General features: G+C 43.4%; 1 protein-coding gene across 3 annotated transcripts; it reads right to left on the bottom strand.

The window, feature by feature from the left end:
* Window positions 1-25,082, bottom strand: lmnl3 (lamin L3). Of its 3 annotated transcripts, none has more exons than XR_004570288.1 (12): window positions 24,430-25,082; window positions 23,358-23,514; window positions 21,845-21,970; window positions 21,554-21,724; window positions 21,336-21,461; window positions 20,210-20,430; window positions 19,768-19,963; window positions 10,533-10,640; window positions 10,004-10,120; window positions 9,421-9,528; window positions 359-468; window positions 1-275 (listed from the first exon to the last, which is right to left on the bottom strand). XR_004570288.1 is itself a non-coding variant. In XM_034229079.1 (12 exons), exons 1-11 carry the CDS (start codon window positions 24,828-24,830, stop codon window positions 5,426-5,428), a joined length of 1,764 nt encoding a protein of 587 aa, XP_034084970.1. In that variant the 5' UTR covers window positions 24,831-25,082; the 3' UTR covers window positions 4,941-5,163; window positions 5,400-5,425. The 3 variants fall into 3 exon arrangements, 2 of the variants coding, with proteins under 2 accessions (XP_034084970.1, XP_034084969.1); XM_034229079.1 differs by lacking the exons at window positions 1-275; window positions 359-468 and adding exons at window positions 4,941-5,163; window positions 5,400-5,458; XM_034229078.1 differs by lacking the exons at window positions 1-275; window positions 359-468 and having other exon boundaries at window positions 8,533-9,528.
* Window positions 25,083-26,931: the final 1,849 nt, after the last annotated feature.

The raw sequence follows: 26,931 nt of genomic DNA, 5'->3' as shown, positions 1-26,931 counted from the left end.
AAGATTGTCAACCCATGGCAGGTAATCTATTCAAATTCCAAATTTAGCACAACTGTGCTTGCTTAATAAATTAATTAATGTATTTCAAACTTCACGAAGTTCTTCTGCTGCGTTGGCAGTCTTTGAAGGGAAGGAAGCAGGCTTTTTAGGAAAAGTTCATCCTCAGTTAGTGGGGCAGCAGGCAGAGCACCGGATCCCCGCATTGCCAAGGCCTCAAGGAGGCGTTCATGCACCTCCTTTTCCTTCTCTCTCACTGTTTCTGGGCCTTTTTCTTCCTGCATGACAAAAACACATTTTTAGTGAAGGTACAGCAATGCATCAATACAATAAAATGCAATCAAAACTGTCATGTACATACCCTTTGGTGCTCTGCCTTCACCACTAGGTCCTGCAGGGGCATCCGCAGGGACAGCGTGGTGATCCTCTGCCTCACTGCCTCACTGCCCTCTGAAAATGTATGTTGTTCATCTGTAAATATTGAAAATATAAGAAAGATGTCTTTTGTATTTCATTGAGGCAAATATAATGAGATAATAAAATGGAACAGGTAATGTAATTCTAGATGTTGTGTGAATACAACTTTTTACAATTGCACTTGTATTATTATAATTACTTATTGATAAATTAAGCAGTTATAGCCTTGATATTCTCTTAAACTTAGATTTGTACACAGCCCATCACAGTAGTGACTACTAGCCTACATGTAAAGATAGCATTGATATACATTTGTTTCTGTATGACTAGCTATGTAGATATTCTGTATGACTTTCTTATGCAGTGGCGTTTTCTCCCAGAGGCCAAGGGAAGCCAGGCTTCCCCTGTTTTTTCGGATTGTAGTTATAATTTAAATAAATAAATAAAAACACTTTGTTTTGTTTCGATAATTCTCCTTTGCTGTGGTGTTGCTGCCGGCCCGTCTCTCCCCCATTCTCCCCCAGTATTTTACAAAGAGTGAAACAGCGCCCCTCTAGATGTTATGGTGAAACAGTAGATTGCACTCTCTGTTGCGAGAGGAGGCCAGCCGAATCTGGCTTCCCTTGGTGAAAAAAAATGGAGGGATTGACCAATCAGATGAGGCTCACGTGATGCCCCTGCCAACCTGTGATTGGTCAGGGCCATGCCAAGGGAAGCCAGAGGCGGCTGGCTTCCCTCACAATCCAATCAAATCGCATCAACTTAGTATTGCAGTGACGCATCCTAAAATCCGGAAGTAAGCTGCGCTCGGTTTCCCTCATGTTTCCCTCGACAAAAAAGCAATGGGATTTCTCCATAGGATTTAGGAAAATAGCTCGAAATAAGGTCAGTGGAAAACGAACCTGTTAGATAAATGCAAGTTTTGTTCAGTCGGATAATATCCACATGTCTACCCTACTTTTATCATTTTCGAATCATAAATCTAATCGATAGAAGATAGATCGCGTCACTGCACCACTCTCACCGCCGTTAGAAAGTAGCAAGCAACTGAAGCAAGTGCAATTATGGAGGGTGGAGATTTGGAGTATTTAATCAAAAATAATTGTACTAAACTTCCGCTACAGCAGCAACTAAAATACAATCTGATGACAGGCCGATGCCCAAACTGGAGCTGTGTACAGCGAGGAAAAAAGGAGCGAATCGAACGTAAAACGTTAAAGGTCTCCTGATTTAGTTTGTGAATGAATGCTTATTAGAGTTTCGGCTGGAGAGTGCGTGCGGACCTGTCGGTTAGATCAGTGGTTCTCAAATGGGGGTACGCGGACCCCTAGGGGTACGTTGGAGTACTGCAGGGGGTACGTGACATTTATTTTATGTTAATGAAAAAAAACAAAAAAACAATTTCAGGAAAAGTAAGGAAGTTAGAGCAGTAGTGGGTTTTATATTAACAGAGTTACACATATTTCAAAACGTGAAGTGTAATAACTGCAGTTGCCTCCCTGTCAGAATGACAAAGATCCTCAGTGAAGCACAAGCCCATATTTCTCACTATATTGCAAGTACAACTTATTAAAAAGATCAGTTAAATGCAACTAATGTCGTCTCAGTGTTATTGCATGATGTTAAAATTGGTTTGCCATGAATTTAGAGATGGATTCTAAACATTTGAAATGTAGCATTTAAGTGTTTCTCAGTTACAATGTTGTTGTTTTAACAAATCAGACACCGATGGTGCAGCGCTGTACTGTACCTCTTTATATAGGCATTTATTCCCTAATAAAATGATTCTGCGCTGATCAGGGGGTACTTGGCTGAATTTTTTTTTCAAAAAGGGTACATTATTGAAAAAAGTTTGAGAATCACTGGGTTAGATAACAGGCCTGTAAGTCCTGTATCTGATACAAATGTGTGTAAAATGATACCGTGTGCTGTAATCACTCATCTGGTTACGTTATTACATTGACCACCACACCCCCGACCCAAAATAAAGGACGTATTATTGGCTTCCCCTAATTTTTTCCCCACGCCACGCTACTGTTCTTATGCAGTGAATGAGTGTCTCCACTTGTCAACCAACCTCTCCCGTCTACTCCCTGCGCTTCAGCTCCGTACTCTAAGGTCTTGTCTTCCTCGACACCATATTGCTGGTAGTTTTTCTCGGGGTAACAAATGGGTCGAGGAAGGACAGGACCGCAGAGTATTTCCATTTGTTATTGGTCCCTGCTGCTGACCCACTCCTCCTATCCTTCTCCCTCTTCTTTTCCTTGACATAGGTGTCCTTCAAACTCTTCCACTTCCTTCGGCATACCTCCTCTGACAAGAAAAAACCGTTTACAAACAGTCACTTTTAACCGTTATCTGCCGTTAAACCGGCAGTTGAGCTAACTTGGTTAATGCTAATGTGTTGTTGTCAACGATGACACCTGACTCGACGCCGAACCGAGACACGGACCCATGCCCTGGGTCAAATGACTAGTTAGCAAAGGGACGTGACACATGAATATATATAACGGGCTGTAAGTGCATCAAATGCATGAGATGGAGACACATCAATATCAGGCTTAAAAGTGCATGAAATGCACAGTGGTTTTTAACATGAGACGGTGGCACATGAACGAGTATCCGGGCTTAAAAGTGCATGAAATGCGGGGGGTTTTATGAGAATGGTGACATACATATATGTTGTAATCTTGAATGTAATGTTATTATACCCCCACTCATCCAGTAAAAATAAAATGATATAAAAAAGAAAGAAAATAAACCACATTAACGAGCTGGAAATAGGCCTAGTTAAAATGCACTAGAGCTCAAATGGAAAGGTATAACCATGGTGATACTTCTGTGCAGCCCCTGTAAAAACACATCAAATGATTTAGATTTTAATGTGCACATGTCAGTTTGCAGCTTCAACTTTAAAATAACTACTAAGATCAATACTTTGAATCAATGATTAGCTCAAAAATCACAAGTGGATCTCGGGAACAGCCGTTAAGACGAAACAATCTGTGCTCAGGTCCGTTTACAAGCTTTTGTCTGGCTGTCTTCTCTCAGCGAGTTTTCTCAGTTGTCATCACATAATCATGAAGTGTGAAACTTTGGTCACATGCCATTTGTTTTTCAGGTATCTGTGCGCTACCACATGTTTAACACGTGGATGAAGAGGGAGCAGAGAGTGCGGCTGCAGATTCCCCCGCCCTCCCACACCACAGCTCACCAACAGAATCTGCCTCAGCAAAGCCCCTAACAAAGAGACAATGTTGTAGTCCAGTTGGAGGACTCCTTCAGGAGGGCTGTCACCTGCGTCCGTACCCTCTTCAGGGAGCAATTACCAAAGGAGCCTTTAAACCTGAGAAGAGAACAGGTTCTGTACCTTTCTTCAAATCAGAGCAGTCATCCTAGAACCTATGAACACCCTGCTACAAGGGAGCTGACTGGACTTTTGTATGTGGTTCACAAAATCTGACCAACTCCTTAAACAAAGAATTCAAGCAATGAAGTATTTCAGAAAAACTGTAACTCTAATGAGTAAATTATCTAAGAATCTTGACTTCACCGTGAAGTGTTCAGGGAAACTATTTACTGAAGAAATAGTCCCTACAAACACTGTTCATAAAAATAAATTCATTTATGTGAACGTATGCAAGGTGATGAGACAATAGAGCAATTGTTCCTCTTTCTGGTGAAGTGGAGTTATGTAACAGTGAGTGGCAGCAGGACATGAACGATTTCTTCTGTAGCATTCTGAGTATACAGCAGTGCAAAAAAAGCTTGAGTTCGTTCCATTTACGTTGGAAGCCGAAGTTCAGAACTGGTAGTGACGTCAGGAAAAAGATGGTCACGGATTGTGAGCAATACTGGTTGATAACTACGCTTTATTTTGTGAATACAAACATGGTAGCATCATATACACAGATAGAAGATGAGCAGTGCCATTTGTAAAGTTGATATCATGGGACACCAATAATACAGAAGAGCTAAAAATGTTATCAAGGTGTTAATGTTCATATGTGCAGACTCCATGTTGAATGATGATCTTGGGTATGGCGAGGCGTCTGTCAGCTCCCAAGTAGGGAGTGCGACCTCATGGGGCGCTCCAGTTGACATTTCAGTGGGAACTCTGATATTCCCACTTCCCAGTACAACTGGAACACACCAATATATCAGCATGCAGGTAAAACGCTAACTATGTACACCATGTTACATGATCAGTAAGCATGCTGATGAAGTGTTTTCATTCACCCTGGTCCAGGATTGTCAGTTTTAACTACCTCAAATTGCTTCATGTTTTTCCAATGCTGTGAACAAATACAACTAAAACCACCTGCATTGCTACAAACCACTAAAATGTGTTTAAAAACATGCAAACGTTTTGCCAAGCAAGCCTATAACAGTAATTCTGTCCAACGTTCAGCTTCCTTCCTGCTCTGTTTCTCAGACTGTGAGACATTCACCACTGGGAGCACCTTCTAGAATTTCCCACCAAATTAAAATATAATTGCATTCTTTAATAATTAGAGCCAAGTGTCTGACCGGAGTGCATTTATATAACTTTATTATGACTGAGTTTTATTTCACACACACATTCATTTCAATAAGATCAAGTCAAGGCAAAGCTCTTGACTTGTGCACTGAGGAATACTGAGGTTGATGGTTTAGCTCTGAGGCATCGAGGCTCTCCACAGCAGAGGTTTGCACTCCAAGGCTCCGCAGCGTCACATGACGGCACAGCTCGCCTCATTGGAATAAATCCTTGAAAACAAAGCAGCAGCAGTAACATATTTCATCAGTGACCAACGGGGGGGGGAATGAGCGCTCCATGGTCCATCCTGAGAACAGTGAGGCAGCCCACTGTCTGACCAAGCACGTTCAGCAGTTTGTTAGTACAACACAGAGGCAGCCATCATGTGAAACAAGCCATGCATGTGTGACTACACATAGCTGCACAGCAGGTACAGGCAGGGGGGGGGGGGGGGGGGGGTACCTACTGTAGAGCACGCAGTCTGCTCTGCTCTCAAGAGACTGAACAACACTTCTTTCTCTTTGGCTTCAATGCGGGGAAGAGAAAAACAGTGACGTTAAGTTCCATGTACAAACTCTTTTTATCTGTAAGAAAACGTCCTCCTGTTTTTTATTTTTTTATTGAAGACACATAGAAAATACATTTGGTACATTGATAGGGACCACAGTTCAAAGCTACTAGTAACCATTTAGTCTCTACTATTGTGCATCAATTGACAAGTTATACATAGTTGATTTTCACTTGAAGGCATACAATATTTAAATCACCTTCATATCTAGAACAGACCAGATAGCTAAAATATAAGGGAGTGACGTACCGACTAACAGAACTAAACAAAAAAATAAAATAACTAAATAAATACAAAATAAAAATAATAAAATAATAATACTAAAACAATACAAAGACAACAAATAAATATAAATAATACATAATAAAGGGGGGGGGGGGGGGTGTCCATTAATCAGTAGACGAAAAAATGCGAGAGATTGGAAGAAGGTTAAGAAGGGTTGCCACTTAGAGGTTAGAGGTTACTTAGAGGTTGCGCCTCTTAAGGAATATTGAATTTTCTCCAATTTTAGAAAAAACATAACATCGCTGAGCCACTTAGCATTGGAAGGAGCTTTTTTGGATTTTTAGTGAAGAAGAAGTGAAGAAGTCGTCTTGCCAATAGCGAAGTAAATGCCAGAATATCCAATTGCCCCGAGTTGTATCTATTGTAATATTCTGGGCACCTAAATATGGGGACAGACTTTCACAGTGAGTGAGAGTATTTTTTAGATATCCTCAAAAAACTTCTGCCAAAAGGATAATACTAATGGGCAGGAGAAGAACATATGGGATAGGTTGCAGGGAGAGGCTTGACATTTGTCACAGATGTCAATAACAGTGGGATATATTTGTGACAGTCGTGCCTTTGAGAAATGAATCCTGTACAGCACCTTGAACTGTATGAGAGTGAGACGAGCACAGGATGAACTTGTATGAATCCTTTGAAGAGCAGCGTCCCACCAGTGATCATCTAAGTTTACACCCAGCTCAGCCTCCCAGGCAGCCTTGATTTTAGTGATGTGTGAGCTGTCATCGGTCAGGAGTTTGTTATACATTTTTTAAATAAGTTACTTTTGAAGGGGATCAGAACAAATAAACTCATCCCATATTTGATTAGGGGCTAGAGAGGGAAAGGATGGAAACAGGGATTTGGTACAGTGTCTAATCTGGGGTCATTTGGGTGTATTTGCCGTTTCTCTGGAACCCGATTTTGGTGATTGAAACCTCTTTTTAACCGTTAGAGCCAATAGAATCTAGGGGAAGTTCCTAAATCCACCTACACGTTACCATTGAGGAGTGAGTGTGATGCGCACGCAGCTTGCCCAAACCGAAAGCTGTTACGCTCTGAAAACTGAAAACTAGGCTTATTGCCATAAATATGATGATGGATTATCAGTAATCATTTCAAAGTGACAGAGACACTGGATTAACCTCCAGCAGCGTTTTAATGCCATTGAACACAACTTTTGATCAGAAAACAGCAAAGGTAAGAGGTATTTGCCGTTTTGGCTACGTAAAGCTACGTTGTGTGTTGTCTGGGTTTGCCTTCGCTGCCCTGAGTTCTGGTCACACAGTGATGATACTTATACCTCTATAATCTAAATCCAGTTTGTTCTTCAGAAACTATGGTTGGGAGAATATTTTCCAAGCGACGTGCCGAAGCCTTAGCAAGTATTTTCGCATCCACATTTATTAAGGAAAGTGGCCTATAAGAGCTGCAGAGATCCGGACCTTTGTTTTTTTTTTAAAAGCACACTTATGAAGGCTTGTCTTAAAGTGGGAGGAAGAGAGCCATTCCGCAGAGATTCCTTATACACTGAGTGTATTAATGGGGTCAATTCAGATTTACATCTTAAAAGAAATTCTACTGGGAATCCATCAGGGCCAGGAGCTTTATTATTTTGCATGTTATTTATAGCGAGGATGATCTCACCTAGGGTTAATGGAGAATCAAGTTATTTTGAAACATCAGGACCTATGGTAGGGAAATTGAGAAAGCTCCCATCTCAGAAGTGTTGGGTGGCGATTCAGACTTGTATAGAGAAGAATAGAATGAGCCAAAGACGGAGTTAATGGTACTTGGATCTGTATGCACCGTGCCTGATGAATCTTTTATATGGAGGATCATACGTGAGGCTGCCTGACAACGCAATTGGTGGGCCAAAAGGTGGCTCGCCTTATCACCATGCTCATGCTCGTACGTTGAACGTGAGCGTAAAAGAAGGTGCTCTGCATCAGTAGTTGTCACTTTGGAAACAAGTTTGGCATTGATGAAGAAATAATCAATTAGAGAAAAGGATTTGTGCATATGTGACCCGCTCTATCGAAATCAAGCGGAAGTCGCAATGGCTCATTTCAAAATAAACGCGGATTTGCGTAAAAAAATAGTTTTTCGGGTGTTTTGTTTGATTTTAAATAAACAAAGTCTTGGCTTTCAGAATATGAAACTTTTATTTCCAAAATTGCACGATAAATACATGTTTGAAGCTTGTAAAGGGAAGATGACAGCTCTCCCTCGCACTCTGCTGTTCCACAGCACCGCTTCCCCTCCCTCCGGGTGAAATGATGAATGTAAGGCATATAGTAATCATAGATAACACGGCAGGGTCCGTTACAGTTTGTTTTCATCTGATTTAAATTAAACAAAGTCTTGGCTTTCAGAATATTAAACTTGTTTCGGCAAATTCAGATGATAAATACAACTTTGAAGCTTGTAACGGCATAATTACAAGCGGAGAACGGAGCAACTTGACGTCACAGCAGGCATAACAACAGCCGGTGTTTCTCGTGAGTGTTTTCCCCGGGAAACAAACACAATACACACAAATGCAAAATTACACAAACACACGTATAAACACACACACACACACACACACACACACACACTCGCAAGCTTCCCCCAGACCAGTAATCCAAACGAAAATATCTTCCCTCCGTAGTATTTTGATCATTTGCTAATAACCAATCAGATCGATGGATTCCAGAGAAGAGAAAACTTTGAAGGCCTTTTTCTCAAAATGATGACTCGGTGACAGTCATTATATAATGTGACATATTTTGCTTAATATTTGGAGTACAACAACAATCCTGATATCATTAGAAAGCTAGGCATCTCCTCTTTCCAACAGTGGATACAACTCAAAATGTGTCTTTGGGTCAATGCGACTGATTTCGATGGAGCAGGTCACATATGAGAAAATATTAAGGAATATTCCTTAATGCAGGGGTTATAGAATCTCCAGGGATCAACGCAGCCGTTCTTGGACATGAAATCAGAAAGCGTTTTTGACAAGAGTGATGCGGTCAGCGTTTTAGGAGAAGAACGATCTAGCCTGGGATCGACAACGAGGTTCATATCCCCTGCAAATATAAGCAGGATTTTATGCAATGATGCAAAGCTTGTTCATGAAGTGTGGGTTATTAACATTTGGAGCATAAATATTGACTAACAATACAGGAACATGAAACAGCGTGCCTGAGATAATTAAATATCTGCCATTGTCATCCGCTATACACTTGGAAGATGTGAAATTAACAGACTTACCAATTAAAATGTCAACCCCTCTGGACTTAGAGTTGAAGTTTGAATGGAACACCTCAGAAACCCATGGACACTTAAGCCTGACCTGGTCTGTGCATATGGGTTTCTTGTAGAAACATTATGTCTGCATTAAGTCGTTTCAGATGAGCAAATGCCCTGGATCTCTTCAAGGGGCCTTTAATGTTCCAGCTTACTGTACAAACCTCACTGGTGAGCCAGTAGGAGCGATTCCTAAATTGCTAGTATTGGTGGACATTTACTGAGGACTTTCTATACAGAGAAAACTGAATATGAAGCTCCACCCCGAAAGAGACAGAGGGAAACAAAGCAATAATAAAAAAATAAAATAAAAATACCTCCTGTTTTGTTGGCTGGTTTTATAACTCTGTGTGTTTACCTGTCTCCGAAAGTGCTGGATGTCACTGCCTGCAACATACTCTTCATCAAACAGTTCAGTTTCCTCATCCCCTCTATGCTGCATACACACCCTGCGCTCTGCCATTTCCTGGAAAAGGGATCACATGACTCCGATGATGAGTTCCATTCTACACTAATAGCTGAGACAAAATTATTTTAGGTAGTACTCTAAACAAACACCCCTCCAAGATGGCGGCGTGCTAGGTGGCAGCAGCTCCTGGTAAATAATTTCCCAAACTGGGATCACTAAAAGTATATCTTATAATTCTTACAAATGGATGGATTGATGGATCTAGAACACTGATGAGGGTATGACCCAGATTCTCTGAGGCCACTGTGGCTCAGGGGGAATTTTCACCCATCGGTAAGGCGGTGGTTTAAACCCCAGCCCCTGGGGTCAACATGTCAAACTGTCCATACTGCAGTTTTTGTGAGTGTGTGTGTCAACATTTTTGGCTCCTTATGAGCACAGAATAGTACACTGCCATGAGTATGTGTGAGAACTGACTTTTGACTGCAGTGATTAAAGCAAACTCCCGGAATGTAAATACTGCTCAACCTACCTCGTGGTCCTGGTTGAGGAGAATCACCCTGACATCAGTGACAGGGACCCAGCTTGTCTGGCCCTGCAGAACCAGGTCCCCAGGATCAGCTTCCGCCTCAGCACCTGCTGCCCAGATCTGACACACACACACACACACACACACACACACACACACACACACACACACACACACACACACACACACACACACACACACACACACACACACACACACACACACACACACACACACACACACACACACACACACACACACACACACACACACACACACACACACACACACACACACACACACACACACACACACACACACACACACACACACACACACACACACACACACACACACACACACCACACACACACACACACACACACACACACACACACACACACACACACACACACACACACACACACACACACACACACACACACACACACACACACACACACACACACACACACCAGTTTGCTTTGTCTGCAGGGAAGCTGTGGAGAACACAGTAACAGTGAGCACTCACTGTGAGCGTCTGGCCAGCAGAAAGGCTGCTGGAGGGGGGGATGTGGAATGAGAGGTCTCCAGAGTGGGGGTACAACCTCCGGACCACCCAACCCCCCAGCGGTTGCTCCTGGAGACGATGACATGAGACAAACAAGCAGTTTAATATATACATGTCATTTTGTTGCATAATATTGATGTTCTGCAGGGGGTCCCACTTTGAGTCCACTCAAAAAGCTATCTGAACACATCATGAGAGAGAGTGAAGCGAAGCAGTCTGAGAAGGGGGGGGCTGTGTATCATAATGACATTAGGAATAGGCCTACGTCACACTTCCTGCTTCCGGAACGTTAAAAATCGCAGAGCAGTGTACACATACCTCCGGTAGTTAGTTACCATAGTTACGTGACAAACTATGGCCGCCTCCTCTCGTCGCTGTTATTGTAGTGTACCGGTCTCGAAAAGTGGGCGGAAGAGGCTAAAACCCAGTCTTACTCCAAGCCGGTTTCCCTGGAATAGCTGGGGGGAGAATCGGAGGAGGAGCTTCAGGCTTGCACGAACAGCCCACAGCTGAAGACGACGAGAACCCGCCTCAGACCACAACTACTACGCCCGCAACTCCTCTGGTGTAGTGGATGCCGCTGCTACTGAAACCAACAGGCAACTGGAAGCTAAGATCAGGAGTTTAGAAAGTCAACTGAGGGACATTTCTTGTACACTGAACATCAACAGGTATTGTGCGACTGACGAGGAATTCCGATTCTACACCCGATTTCCGTCAGAGAAAGTGTTTTGGTAGTTTTGGGAATCCGTCACCCCCTCAGCTTCCAGATTAGTGTATTGGAGCAGAGCCCAGAGGACAAGTGATGCCATAGTACTAGAGAAACCGAGCCCTAACAGGAGGCTAGCACTTGTGGATGAACTCTTTCTCTACTGCTGTCAAGTTGCCGTTGGCATGAAAGAGAAAGTGATTGCTGACATCTTTGGCATCAGTACCACTACAGTGAGCAGAGGGATAATTACCTGGACCAATTATCTATACATTGTTTTGGGGTCAGTGGCAATTTGGATGACAAGGGAACGGGTGCAAGCAACAATGCCACAAACATTTGTTAGTTACTGTCCAAATGTGCGAGTGATTCTAGACTGCACAGAGATCAGATGTGAGGCATCATCATCACTCACCCTCTAGTCTGAAACATTCTCCACCTACAAGAACACCAACACCTCCAAAAGGTCTGATTAGCATTGCCCCGTGTGGTGTAATTACCTTTATTTCAAAGCTGTTCACTAGTTCAATATCAGACAGATAAATTACACGGCAGTCAGGGATCCTCCGCCTACTTGAGCCTGGAGATGCGTGCATGGCTGACAAAGGCTTTGTCATTGACCAGATGCTGTCTGAAGTTGGGACAACCCTCGTAATCCCCCCATTCAAAAGAGGCACCAGGTTCAGCAGAGAGGACACTGAAAAAACCCAGAGCATCGCCCGACCAAGGATCTTGGTGGAGAGGGCCATCAGAAGGGTAAAAGAATATCACATCTGGGACACAACCTTTCCTTTGACCCTTTCAGTACACACTGTACACTAGGGCTGCACGGTATTGAAAAAAACTGACATCGCGTTTTTCCCCCCCCCTGCGGTATATATCGCGGTTTTTTTAACCTGTTAAACCCCAAAGTCCCGGCGGGTACTTTACTTTTTTTTTTCACGACAGTATCTCAGGGGATCGTAATATTTAAGAACCTATTAATGTGTTATACCAGATTAACGGAAATAATCTCAGCTAACTGACGATACAAACCATTTTATACCAAAACAAAACACAAGTCTCATAAGAAGCATCTAAATTACCCCTGAGCGAAAAATACTAACGCACTTTGGCACAGAACTCAAGATAAAAGTACCCTTATTACTTATCGTAGCTGCATTTACAAGATATCCGATTAAAGCTGAGGTTCCACAGATTATTTAGATATATAGTATCATCACTGAGTGATCTGAACTCGGACAGGAGAAGCAAACACAGACATCACAACACGTACCTTTACGTAGCTTCGAGGGGAGATGTCTCACCGTAGCTGTCAATCTGATCAAAAGACGTGTTCAATGGCATTACAACGAGAAAGAAAAAACGCGGCTGAATCGGTTAATCCATAGGTTTTTAACGTCTCTGTATAAAAAAATGATTTAATTTATAATCCATAATTCCATTTTTATGTAAATATCGCAGAGCAAAAGTTAGCTGCTAATGGTAGCCACTGGTAGCTGCAATGGTAGCTGCTGCTTCCGGTCTGGATATCCGGAAGTCTCACACACACACATTACCAAATAAGGAATGTGTGATTTCCCCTCGATTCCATTGGCTCTGACGGTCAGAAAGAGATGTCACATGTCCCAATCCAGTAAAGTGGGCCAGAGATATGGAAAATCCACCCAAATGGCCCCAGAAGAGGTTTTTTTTGCTAAATCTGTCTAAAAAGGTCATATCACTTGTTTTGCATCAATCTTGATACAGAGTACTTATTATATGTTGTACTTTGGATTCCTAAAGCTTTTACCGCTTTTATCGCTCATTTTTTACCAGTGTTTTGATGGTCTGCAAACTAGCGGGGCGGGGCCTGCTGTGATCTGATCAAGAATGATTGTGATTGGTGGTTTGCTGTGCATGCAGGGGAAGTTCTACACACACCAACACATGAACAAATAAGGAGTGAGAGTGACACGTAGCCAAAAACCAGTGGCTACCATTAGCAGCTAACTTTTGTGCTCCGATTTTTACATAAAAATGGAATTATGGATTATAAACAATTGCTTCAAAGCCACAGATACATTATCAACCTATGGATCAACCGATTCAGCCGCGTTTTTTCTTTCTCGTTTTAATACCATTGAACACTTCTTTTGATCAGATTGACAGCTACGGTGAGATGATCTCCCGTAAAAGCTCCGTAAAAAGTACGTGTTGTGATGTCTGTTTGCTTCCCCTGTTGCGAGATCGGATCGCTTAGATACTATACTTAAATAATCTGTGGAGTCTCAGCTTTAATCGGATATATTGTATGTGCAGTTTCGATAAGTAATAAGGGTATCTTTATTTTGAATTCTGTGCTAAAGTGCGTTAGCATTTTTTTTTTTTAAATGAATAAAACCGCACGTCCCTGCGGTGTGAATACCGCGCATGTGCATACCGCGGTTATCGCCATGACACGGTATACCGTTCAGCCCTACTGTACACAGCTTGGATGGTTCCCTGCTTCACCCTCCTGAGGTGTCGGACAGTTTTCCAGAACAACTTTGGTGCCGCCCGAAAGTTCTTTTCCATGTCTTCTCCGAACTTCTCCCACACCCGCTGCTTTGCCTCGGCCACGGCTGCTGCTCTTCGGACCTGTCGGTACCTTGCAACTGCCTCGGGAGGCCCCCGGGATAACACATCCCTGAAGGCCTCCTTCTTCAGTCGGACGGCTTCCCTGACCACCGGTGTCCACCAGGAGGTTCGAGGGTTACCACCCCTTGAGGCACACAGCTCCCCGCCACGGCTTCGGCAATAGAGGCTTTGAACATTTCCCACTTTGGTTCAATGTCCCCAGCCTCCACAGGGATGCCAAAAGCTCCACCGGAGGTGTGAGTTGAAGGCCTCCTGAACTTGGGCCTCCTCCAGACGTTCCCAGTTCTCCCGCACTACACGTTTGGGCTTACCAGGTCTGTCCAGAGGCTTCCCCCGCCACTCGACCAGATGCTGATCAGTTGACAGCTCCGCCCACTCTTTACCCGAGTGTCCAAAACATACGGCCTCAGGTCCGATGATACGATAACGAAATCAATCATGGACCTTCTGCCTAGGGTGCTCTGGTACCACGTACACTTATGAGCATCCTTATGTTCGAACATGGTGTTTGTTATGGCCAATCCATTTTTTAAATGTTCAATAATGATTTAGTTTTGTTTACATTTCTGTGTTTAAACATGAGAGCACATTTTACTGTAGGTAAAAATACGTTATATCTAAAGTTTCAAGGCTTTTATGGTCTTGTGTGCATAGCTACAGTGTAGTTATGACAATCAAAATCTTAGGTCACAGGCTCCTCCAACAGTGCAAAACAATAAACAGATAAAATAGTATACAAGTAAATTAAAAAATGTTTTATAGAAACAGAATATGATAGAAACTCTGCAGAATAGTCTATATACAGTAATTGGAATATTGATATGATTTGTGACCCGCTCTATCAAAATCAGTCAAAAGTCGCAACGGCTAATTTCAAAATAAACGTGGATTTGCGTAAAAAACTATTGTTTCGGGGTTCGGGTGTTTTGTTTGATTTTAAATAAACAAAGTCTTGGCTTTCAGAATATGAAACTTTTATTTCCAAAATCACACCATAAATACATTTTTGAAGCTTGTAAAGGGAAGAAGACGGGCAACTCTCACTCGCAATCTGCTCTTCCGCAGCGCCGTCCCCCTCCCTCTGGCTGAAATTATGAATGTAAGCGTATAGTAATCATAGATAACACGGCAGGGTCCGTTACAGTTTGTTTTCATCTGATTTCAATTAAACAAAGTCTTGGCTTTCAGAATATTAAACTTGTTTCGGCAAATTCAGATGATAAATACAACTTTGAAGCTTCTAACGGCATAATTACAAGCGGAGAACGGAGTAACTTAACGTCACAGCAGGCATAACAACAGCCGGTGTTTCTTGTGAGGGTTTCCTCCGGGAAACAAACACAATACACACAAAATCACACACACGCGAGCGAGCTTCCCCCAGACCAGTAATCAAAACGAAAATATCTTCCCTCTGTAGTATTTTGATAATTTGCTCCGCTAATAATCAATCAGATCGATGGATTCCAGAGAAGAGGAAACTTTAAAGGCCTTTTTCTCAAAATGATGACTCGGTGACAGTCATTATATAATGTGACATATTTCGCTTAATATTTGGAGTACAAAAACAATCCTAATATCATTAGAAAGCTAGGAATATCCTCTTTCCAACAGTGTATACAACTCAAAATGTGTCTTCGGGTCAATGCGACTGATTTCGATAGAGCAGGTCACATATGTGAGTTGCAAACAGATGAATGTTATGCATGTTCTTTCAAAAGTTCAGGTGTTAAAGATTCTTATGGCCTGTGGGATGAAACTGTCCCTGAGTCTGGTGGTTTTAGTCCTGATGCTGCGGTACCGCCTGCCAGACGGCAGCAGACAGAACAGTTTGTGGCTGGGGTGATGGGTCGGTTGCACGATTTGCAACCAATAATTTTACATCTCCGGTGTGGGAATATTTTGGATTTAAGCCAAATCAACCTACGGACTTGAATGAGCCGGTATGTCGCATTTATTTAAAAAAGGTAGCAACAAAAGCTGGCAATACGACCAACCTAAAACTGCACCTGAAACACAACCACCCCATTCCGTTTTCCCAGATGGGAGCAAACACGGCAGCTGGAGATGGAGAGCCTCCACCTTCCCGACAGTTTGCAATCAAAGATGCATTTGCCCGACAATGCAAACATGTTGGTGTGCCTTGCTCGAAATCTTTTAAATACAGATTTGGATATGGCCTGTTGAGGTAAGCTGGGCGTAACTCTACGTCCGACGTAGAACCGAAGGTTAAGACCAAACTAAAGTTATGACTAGTGCACCACTTAGACTTAAGCCCTGTATGCGTTGCGCCCGGGTGTAACTTTTACGCCTAGTATGGAGCAGGCGTAAATCGGAAAGACAGACTAGTATCCATAGTAACGTAAAACAGGCAAGAAGGATATTAACGATGGCAGGGCGTCTTGTTTACATGTTTAACAATGAAAGGGCATTAAGAAGAGTCTCAATTTCTCCTTCTCCAGCTCAATTTTTTCGTGTTCCGCTCTCAATTTGACGGTCTCCACCTCCACACGAACGATTTCTTTCTCCGTCAGTTCCCGCTGTAGCTCTGACAAATCCCTCTTTCTCTTTCGGGGTGTGGCCATTTGGGATTCCCCTTGAGTCATCGCTGACACTGTGGGTGTGGGAATTCCCTCTTCTCTGCGGTCCTCTGAGTCTGTAAAATGGTAAAATGGCGTTGCTTGGCAACAATTACTGTTTCGCATGTATTCGCGTGGACACGCATCTTAAGACCAGGCGCAGCTACGCCCAAGACTAGTCAGGCTTGGTGCACTCGGTGTAAATTCGAATCACTACGTCGGACGTAGCTAAGCCCGACGTTAGAGTTAAGCCCTACTTTTTTACGCCCACCTGGTGCACTCCACTCCTGGGTCTTTGTATGGACAGTGGACTGTACACTTGACTGTTTTAAGGAGGTTTTTTTTGTTTGCTTATGAGACAATGTGTGCTCATATTTATTTATATATATACGATGACGGTCGTGTCATCAGCAAACTTCACGATGGTGTTGGAGCTGTGTGTGGCCACGCAGTCGTATGGGAACAGGGAGTAGAGGGCTGAGCACGCAGCCTTGGGGGGCTCCGGTGTTGAGGATCAGGGTGGAGGATGTGATGTTTCCCACCCGCACTGCCTGGGGTCTGCCCGTCAGGAAGTTCAGGATCCAATCACAGAGGGCGCTGTTGAGCCCGAGGTCTCTGAGCTTGATGACCATCTTGGAAGGCGCAATGGTAGGCCTGTCGCGATAAGCAATTAATTGACTTATCGTATGATAAATAAAAATGAACTCGATAACTTTTCTGACCTCGATAAATTGCCAGCCAGGCGCGCTGTTACTGCCGGCCACTCTACCGGCCAGGCGTTCTGTGGCTGCCGGTCAGGCACGCCGTGAGGGGCGGGGCTCACACACAGTAAGGTCAGAACACTCCGCGTGCAACAGTGTAGCAGCCAAATTAATAATAGAGTGGCGAAGTCACGCCCATCTACTTCCGGTCCATGGGACCATATTTCGGAAAAATTATGCATTGAAGTCAATGAAGAGAGAAAACTTATCTTTCGATCCCGTTTGAATTGTGCCATGAATTATACATATGATGTTTGTCAATCTTAAAAAATCATTTCCATGTCAAAAAAGTCACAGTTTGTCGTAAAACTGTTGAAATATAAGACTATGAAAAATACGCAACTAGAATCGAGTCGCGTAAGTGATGTCATAACTGTTTTCCTCCACTAACAAGATGCCTGTGTGCTTAGTACCAGGTTGTTATCATACCAGCAATTGGTCTTGCTCGTTCTTTCGCTTCCCGTCTGATGAAAGGACCAGGAGTGGCTGGATCAAGTTAGCTACCTAGCTAGTAGCTAGCACGTTAGTTAGCATTACAGCCTTGTCATTTGTATTAGCCTTACCATGAAGTAACATTAAGTAACCCAACATGTTAAACAGTAAGAGTAGTAGTCATATTTCGTGAACCCTTTGAAGAGTACTTTCACACCGGTGTGATCATTCTATAATACACAATTTAAGCCCGGGGGAGAAATGCTAACGCTACATTAGCAACTGCGATCTTTTCTACTTCACGCTATCTGCACAAATGGTTGACATTAAACATTAAAAAGACCAGGCAGTTCAGAGAGAATCAAAGGAAGGCAGGCAGGCAGCTTTGCATGACATTCTTCTGGACGTGTTTCATTGTGGTGATAGTGAGGATAGTCAATCCTTTTGTTGACAAGACAGTAGTGACGGCCATTTTGGTGACGTGCGTTGTTCTGCTAGACCGGAGATGTTGTTCATTCAGTGTTTCACACAAACAAATGTGTTACTTCACAGTTTTACGACACATTTTTTTTTTTTGACTTGCAAAATTATCTTTTAAATTGACAAACATCATATGTGTAATTCGTGGCACAATTCAAACGGGATCGAAAGATAATCTTTCTCTCTCCATTGACTTCAATGCATAATTTTTCGGAAATAAAGTCCCATGGAGGTCCACCGGAAGGGGAGGGACTTCGCCACTCTATATAGAGACAAGCAGGAGACAACGTGTGACTTACTCGAGGGGAATTTGAAGCTAAATGGAATTGGTTGCAAAACCTAATTCCACATCTCCGGTGTAGGAATATTTTGTATTTAAGCCAAATGAACGAGGCGAACCTACAGACTTGAATGAGCCAACAAAAGCTAGCAATATGACCAACCTTAAACTGCACCTGAAACACAACCACCCCATTCCGTTTTCGATATATATATTTTAATTTTATTTTGTAAGTTTATTCTCACATATGTTCCTCTGGTCCAGGTGGGAGAGATGGTGAGAAGGGCTGAACGATTAATCGATTTTAAATCGAAATCACGATTTGAAATGATGCCATTATCAAATCGCAAAGCCTGCAATCTTTTTTTTTCCCTTTTTTTTCTTTTTCTTGTGTGTCAGTCATCCACACCAATCAGAAGTGCTGTGCTCCACATGTACCAGCCATTGTTAACCAATCAGAAGTGGCCAATGATAGAAGGTGATTGACAGATTGATCCAATCACCTGCAAATCGCAAATCGAATCGCAATATCTGTCAGAAAAATAGCAATTAGATGATTTCCCCAAATCGTGCAGCCCTAATGGTAAAGACTATGGCGTCGTCTGTGGACCTGTTAGCTCTGTAGGCAAACTGCAGGGGGTCCAGGGAGGGAGGAGGTGATGAATGTTTTGACTAACGCAGTGTCCACACGGCAGCATGCGTTGAAGCTTGCCGGCGGGCGTGTCTGAAGCTCGACCAACAACCAATCACATGAATCTCCCGCCCCGGACACACAAGCATGCGGTCTGATTGGCTAGACTCAAGCTTGTACTGGCATATGATTTGATTGGCTGACGCTTCCGTCGAAGCTTGAAAAGTTAAACTGTTCTCAACATTTGAAGCGAGTAACGGAGGTAAAGCGCCGCAAGGGAACCACAATGCAGTTCGGCAAAGCGTGACGTCACCCCATTCAAAGTGAATGGGAAGCTGCGTTGAAGCTTCAACGCACGCCGCCGTGTGGACGGGCCGTAACCGCTCAAAGCACTTCATGATGATGGAGGTGAGTGCTACTGGGCGGTAATCGTTGAGGCTGATTTTTGTCTTTTTGGGGACAGGAACGATGGTGGAGTGTTTGAAGCATGTGGGGACTACAGACTGCAGCAGCGACCTGTTGAAGATGTCTGTGAACACCTCTGCCAGCTGAACTGCACACACCCTGAGAACACGGCCAGGGATGCCAATGGAAAATATGTATTTGTGTCTTGAAGCAACGGGGTGTGTGGAACATTTGAGCTAAGAATTCATGCTAAAAAGTGGGAATAAAGTTCCCCACTGTCCAGTGGCATTACAGCCTTACCGTCTCAGAGTTGTTCTTCAGTCTGATATATTTCCCATCCATGTCGACTCCGGCCACGCTCACAGAGCCGTGCTGCGTTGCATGGCTGCCCGAGGCTCCCTCGCGTTTCCGCTTCTTCCCTCTAAGCTGCCGGCTGCTGTGTTCATGTGTCCGAGGGACGGCTGAGTGCTGGGAAGGGCTGGGGGTTAGCTGCAGTCTGCGAAGAAAATCTGATTTATTTGGATTAAAAGAAACCAAGTCACATTTAATCCATATAGCCTAATATCATAAAGTACAAATATGCCCTCATTAATAAATAAAAAAAGTCCTTGCAGCTGCAACATTAAGTTATTTCAACATCAACAGGCGCCGCCATGACCCCTGAGCCGGACTGTGAGCAGAGTAGCAGCCGGGCTCTGCTCCTGATGTATGACAGCAGATTGCACAAAGATGACATCCGTACCTCTGCTCCTCAGCTTCCAGCATCTTCCTGTAGGCATTGATCTCCATGTCCAGCGCAAGCTTAACATCCAGCAGGTTCTCGTAGTCTACCAGCTGGGTAAACATCTGGCTCCTGATGTTCAGCAGCTCCTGCTCCTTCTGACCCAGTCTCTGCTGCCACACCTCACGCTCCTTGTCCAGAGTCCTCTCCAGATCATGAAAGCTGCCCTCCAGCAACATTTTCTGATGGAGAAAGGAAAAAGAATAAGACGACAAATGCTGGCAAGAGAGAATCAACAAAGCAAATCAAAGGGAATCTTCGAGTTATGGTCAAACAGGTTTTACACCACTGCCGTCGCCCCATACTTCAGCTGCCCTGCTTGGATCATCTTCCAATACATTTTTACCTCAAGTTCAAACCTGAGGTTTAGTGGCTGCACAGGTGAGACCTGAGCCTGGCGTTCTGTAAACAGATGTGTGTGTGTGTTCTGTAAACAGATGTGTGTGTGTGTTCTGTAAACAGATGTGTGTGTGTGTTCTGTAAACAGATGTGTGTGTGTGTTCTGTAAACACAGGTGTGTGTGTGTGTTCTGTAAACACAGATGTGTGTGTGTGTGTTTACTGTAAACAGACGTGCGTGTTCTGTAAACAGACGTGTGTGTGTTCTGTAAACAGACGTGTGTTCTGTAAACAGATGTGTGTGTGTTCTGTAAACAGATCTGTGTGTGTTCTGTAAACAGACGTGTGTTCTGTAAACAGATGTGTGTGTGTTCTGTAAACACAGGTGTGTGTGTGTGTGTTTACTGTAAACAGACGTGCGTGTTCTGTAAACAGATGTGTGTGTGTTCTGTGTGTGTTCTGTAAACAGACGTGTGTTCTGTAAACAGATGTGTGTGTGTTCTATAAACAGATGTGTGTGTGTTCTGTAAACAGATGTGTGTGTGTTCTGTAAACAGATGTGTGTGTGTTCTGTAAACAGATGTGTGTGTGTTCTGTAAACAGACGTGTGTTCTGTAAACAGACGTGTGTTCTGTAAACAGATGTGTGTTCTGTAAACAGATGTGTGTTCTGTAAACAGATGGTGTTCTGTAAACAGATGTGTGTGTGTTCTGTGTGTGTTCTGTAAACAGATGTGTGTTCTGACCCACGTCTCTCTGGGCCTGCTGCAGCTGGGCACTGAGGCTCTCCACTCGGAGCCGGCTGCTTTCCAGCTCGTCTTTAGTGGCTGACGCGGTGTTGTTCTTCTCCAATGCAGCCTGCTGGGCATTCTGCAGCTGTAGCACAGGACGGAATTCTACATCAGAACATATACTATACAAGTCATTAAGGAGCTCTGGAAACACATCATCCTAGCTTCTTTTTGAACCTTGGACGTGAAGGTCCGGTGGAGCTCTTCTCTGTACTGCTGCAGCTGGGTCTCATGGTCCTGGCGGAGCTGCTGCATGGTGTCCGACAGTTTACCCTCAAACTCACTCCGCCGGCCTGATTCCACCTCCACCAGACGACTCTCATGGCAGCTTCGGATCTCTAGGATCTCCTGCAAAACATCCACTTAACAACTGAGCTGATACAACAAATAAACATATTAAATCAGGAAAGACATGAATCGGTGGAATTTAATATTGCTAGCCTGCTTAGCAGCAGGTGTTTTACTTACCAGCTCGGTGATGTTCCTCTGGAGCTCCAGCTGTTCTTTGAGTGTCTGCACCTGGTTTTCTAGGTCCACTCTCCACAGGATTTCAGAGCTCAGCTGGTTCTTTGTCTCTGACAGAACCCCCTCTACCTGGTGAAAGCCCCCACCCCCAACAAACACAGTTAGAACATTTGAAAATATTAGCCTGATCTCTGTTAAAGTCATCGCTTTTAAAAGGTGTGATGCACATTTGTTTCCCGCAGTACAGTGCTTGAATGCATGCATACATGTCAGAAGCATGGGTCATTCAAGTTTGAGAGGAAACAGCAGTGCTGCTGCTCGCCTGCCCCACCAGCACCCCAGCTTACTATCCCCCGAGCCGTTATATTATCATCACTCCATTTTCTGTGTAAATCTGTGGAGTGATGAGGCCTAGATGCCAAACTCAAACTATATGCTGCTTCTAATAAACATATAAAGAAACACGGGAGTTGTCTGACTGAACTTACAAAACTGACAATGAGTCTAAACCAACCAACAGTATCTTTATGGGAACAACCACCACCTCCAATATTTAGAATGGAGGGATCATAGTTTACTATGTTAAGCAAGTTAAGCATTTATTTTGAAAATCCGATGACATGTCAGTCTGTGCCACAATTCTCACCCAAGGTTACAAAGCGTATTAAGACAATTGTTCAATCATAATTTAGATGATTTTAGTGAGGGAATATATATCCAACAGATTCTGATAAATGGGTACAGTGTTTCCCCTACCATTGTCCTTTAAGGCGCTGCGCCCCGCCAACGGAGCCCTGCACCCCCCCTGAAATTCAAGGTGTTTTCTTTGTTGTTGTTTTATATATATATATATATATATATATATATATATATATATAGCACCAAATTGCAACTGAAGTAATCTATGTACAGTCACTTTTCACATTGAACATGTGCTCTTTTATTAAATAAACTAAATGCTTATGTTATTTATCCAATTGATGTGCATGTTTCAGTGTCTGACTTGTTTATTTTCTGCAGATTTGACTCGGATAACGACTGACTTTCATTTGAAGTTGTGAGTTTAGTGTGTATGACCCTAAGAAACACTGATGCATCAATCAATAACAATAATCCAGCTCCTCTCTGCTCCAGAGATATACCACTATGTTTGTTTGTTTCTTGTGTTTTTGTAGTTGTTTTTTTTAAACAGAGCCCAGCTAGCTATTTATTTTCTGATTTCAATCATTATGGAACGCTAGGCTAAGCACACCCTGACTTATGCTCAGACATCTAGTATCATCCTTAGGGCATTTGATCATTTCGGATACCTTTTCTCCATTAGGGCAAAGTAGCTGACCTATCAACATAATGCAACCTGGTCAGACAACAACATTTTCCAGAAAACAGACAAGCAGGTTATTTTGATTATACTATGAGGAGTGGCCAAGAGTAAAACCTTTTTTTATTTTTCTATTATCCTCGACATCATTACACCTGCAGTTAGCCCTGTACGTCAGTTAGCATCAGTTCCTACGTTTTCCAGCTGGCCCTGCAGGTCAGCAAAGTCGTCGTGGAGTCTCCTGTTCTCACACAGCAGATTCTTGTACTCTGCATCCTTGCAGCTTAAAGTTGCTTCAACTTTCCTCCACTGGGCCAACGCATTCGCCAGATCACTCTCCTTCTTCTGGTTCCTGAAGGTGGAGAACATGAGAACAAAGAAGGTTGATTACATTGGTCAACAGCAACGACGACATGAAACCCCCTTTCATTTCTTGCCATGTATACAGACACTGCAATGACATGGCTGGAATCCCCCATGCTAGTAGCGCGCTGTCAAAAGCTTCATCATTTCAGCTCCGTAACTTCAGTTCCGTGTGTGTGTTGGACCATATAAACAAATGTGTTCAACAAAACGTACCTTACAAATTTTTATAGCCTTAAAAGTATTGTACATCTGCTCTAATAGCAAAGTACACATTTCAAACCATATTCAGATTAAGGATCATTGTTCAGCTTAGTAAAGTGTAACAACATGTTTGGCCCCCAGCGGAGCACATTATAAAAGTACCCATCAAAATATAGTTAGAATAGCGACAGTAAAAGTAGTGATTGTGCAGATTGGTCCATCTCAGAATAATATATATGATATGTTTTATAATGATTGATCATGAAAGTGTTCTCAAAGCTGGTAAAGGTGCAGCTAGTTTGAATGACTTTGTATACTGCAGGGTAGCTTGTGGATTTACTCCAGGTGGAACTAAAGTCTGATTCAACACTTGATTAGATTTCACATCATTCATCCAGATCTGTGAAGTAACTAAAGGTATTAAATACATGGAGTGGAGGAAAAGTACACCATTTACCTCTGAACTGTAGTGGGGGTAGAAGTATTAAGTAGCAAATAATGAAATACTCAAGTAAAGTACCTTACACCACTGCTTCCGAATCTTATTCTACAGAGGGACAGTCATGTAGAAATATTTTCATTTGTTTTCTACAGCTGCTTGCTTCCAACTCCAATCAGGACTGCATTACATCACTTCTGAGTGGAATCCTGAGCGGATACAGCTCCAGCACCTGCGTGCACCTACATTCTCACGCTTTACCTGGCTTGGATCTTTCTGTAATCCTCGCAGAGATTTCCATAGTCGATCTGCAGACGGGCCCTCTCTCCGGCCAGGCCGTCCAGGGACTTCCGGACATCGGCCAGCTCCTCCTCGTACAGCCGCCGCACGTTGCCCATCTCTCGGCTTTTCGACTCATCCTTTTCCTCCAGCTGGAACAGTATTGAAGACCTCTCACTCTCCAGCTCTTGGACCCGGTGGATGTAGTTGGCGAGGCGGTCGTTGAGGTGTCGCAGCTCCTCCTTCTCCTGGCCGCGCAGCAGACGGGTCGGGCTGGGGCTGGAGGCGGGCAGGCCGCGCTGCGTGCGCCCAGCACCGGCTGCGCTGTGGCGGCCGGCGGAGCGGCCGCTGGAGGCAGCTGCAGCGGGGGTGGCAGAGGCCATGATGCTGGAGGCTGGACAGTTCTGCAGTCAAAGTCGGACAACCAGTCGGACAGTTCAGCCTTACTGACACTATGGGCGGCCGAAAGGTAACGTGAACACTCAGGGATGCGATGATATTTAGAATGAATAAAAGTCACATTGAAACGCTGCTGTGTTTGTCCCCTTTTGTTAAATGAGCCTTCCCTGCGTTAACGTTGTTAAATTAATTATCATGACGAGTTGACACAGAACAAGTTAAGAGTGCCAAGTCATCCTAACCTTTTCCGGTTTGGATTTTCAAAATAATACGGTATTGTATTTATGAGGTACATTCTCAGGAAGTATCCGTGCTGTCGAATTTAGTGGTTTTTTTGTACTTGTTTTATGCGTGAAACATTAAATATTCTTCAATAAAAATTACAGCAAACGAAATAAATTCCTTTCATAGGAAATGCCCTTTTCTCGAACGACTTTACTTGGAAGGCCAAACGGAACGGTTTCTGTAACTCAGTGTGTATCTTGATTTAAGTGAGAGTGCTGCAGGACATCAGCTGATATGATTGGCCAGAAGCCGGAGCTTATGTCACCTATCACAAGACTGCCTGTGCTTCCCGAACTTTTTTAATACAATATGCTCTGGCTTTAATATTCATAGTGGATTAATCAAATAAACGTTTTTGAATTATTCTATAAAGTATTGACAACATTTCGCCCAAATTCAAAATAAAAATGTAATACACAATGTGTTTTCAAAGAGCACAGCTGTAGGTCACTCTCTGAACCTCTGCATGCACTCAGGTGAATGATGGAGGCTGACAGAAAGTAGGTTTGATTGATATGTCAGCTTTAAAACTTTAGGGTTGCTCTGTATTTATAGTATTCTCAAAAATCTTTAAAATATCTGTCTACCAATGCTTTTTGACTTCACAGCACATCGGTTCCTTCTGAAAATAAAAACCTTAAAGCAGGGCCGTATCCAGGATTTCCTAAATACCGAGGTCCAAACATGTTTGGGGGCAGTGGCGGCGCCAGGGTATGGCTGAGGTAGGCTACAGCCATACCAATAAATGGGTTAGCCCTACCTTAGCCTGACCATGAAAAAGTATGTTAAAGTAAGCATGTTGAGAACACGGATTGCGAAAATCTACCGGTCGTGTCCACAACACACAAACTGATCCTGCTGTAACAACAAGTGCACGTTACTGACGCAATATGGTTGAGACCATTCGGGCTTATGCTATCGGGGTGTAAGGAATAGTCTAAGTAGTGGGGGAGTTTTATACACTAAAGGTGTGGAAATTCGCTATAATATTAGCGCAGCCGCGGTCAGATCAAAATGCCTCCGAATGCAATTTGAATAGACCTACAGCCAATCAGAGCAACGAAACGTTGGGTCTGCTGCATCATGCATTACTGATACGTCACGTTCACAGTGAAAAGTCCCCAAACTCGCGCCGAGTAAATTGCAGACAGACAGCAGAATTTCTAGGATTAATTGTATATTTCGGATGGATAGATTTGTTCTTAAACGCCCTCACATTGAGGTACAAGTCGAACAGGTGCCAGAGTCACACGACCCACCTGAAGAGTGAATAGTGAGTTTTGAATATATTTTGTAATATGTATGACAATAGAGACACAGGCCACCTGTGTGCTGTGTCTGTCTCTCTCTATTTACCTGTGTCTGTGTCTCTCTCTCTGTCTCTCTCCCTCACTCTCTCCCCCTCACTCTCCCTCTCTCTCTCCGTGTCAATTCTATATGCCAACTTGTCTTGTTTCTGCCGCTGCGTAGCATGTTGTAACAACGTGGAATTAGCAGAATAGACTATTGTATTGTTTAACTCACACCTGTTGCTCTCGATGTAATTTAGCTGATAAAAGGAGACTAATAAAAGTCTCACGCATGGCGTTTAACTGTCAAGGGGTACGATATAGCGTGTATGTAATTACATTACAAATACTGACTTGAGCCCCACCACTGTATGGGTTAGCCCTACCATAGATTACCCAACAAAAATACTCTGGCGCCGCCACTGTTTGGGGGGTGTACCCCCCCGAGATTTGGGGGATTTTCATGATCTAGTTAGGTGCTTTTTAAGTCCTGTGGGGGGTCACACATTGG

This window comes from Gymnodraco acuticeps, unplaced genomic scaffold (genome assembly GCF_902827175.1).
Source record: "Gymnodraco acuticeps unplaced genomic scaffold, fGymAcu1.1, whole genome shotgun sequence".
Lineage (NCBI taxonomy): Eukaryota > Metazoa > Chordata > Actinopteri > Perciformes > Bathydraconidae > Gymnodraco > Gymnodraco acuticeps.
Note: the sequence above shows the minus strand (reverse complement) of the source record. Positions and strands in the feature narration are given on the sequence as shown.

Coding starts and splice junctions, on each gene's coding strand:
- lmnl3 (XM_034229078.1), bottom strand. CDS start 24,830: ATGGCCTCTGCCACCCCCGCTGCAGCTGCCTCCAGCGGCCGCTCCGCC. Junction 10,641..19,767: donor TGAAGAACAACTCTGAGACG/GTAAGGCTGTAA, acceptor CATCGTCTCCAG/GAGCAACCGCTGGGGGGTTG. Junction 10,121..10,532: donor CTGCTGGCCAGACGCTCACA/GTGAGTGCTCAC, acceptor TGTGTGTGTCAG/ATCTGGGCAGCAGGTGCTGA.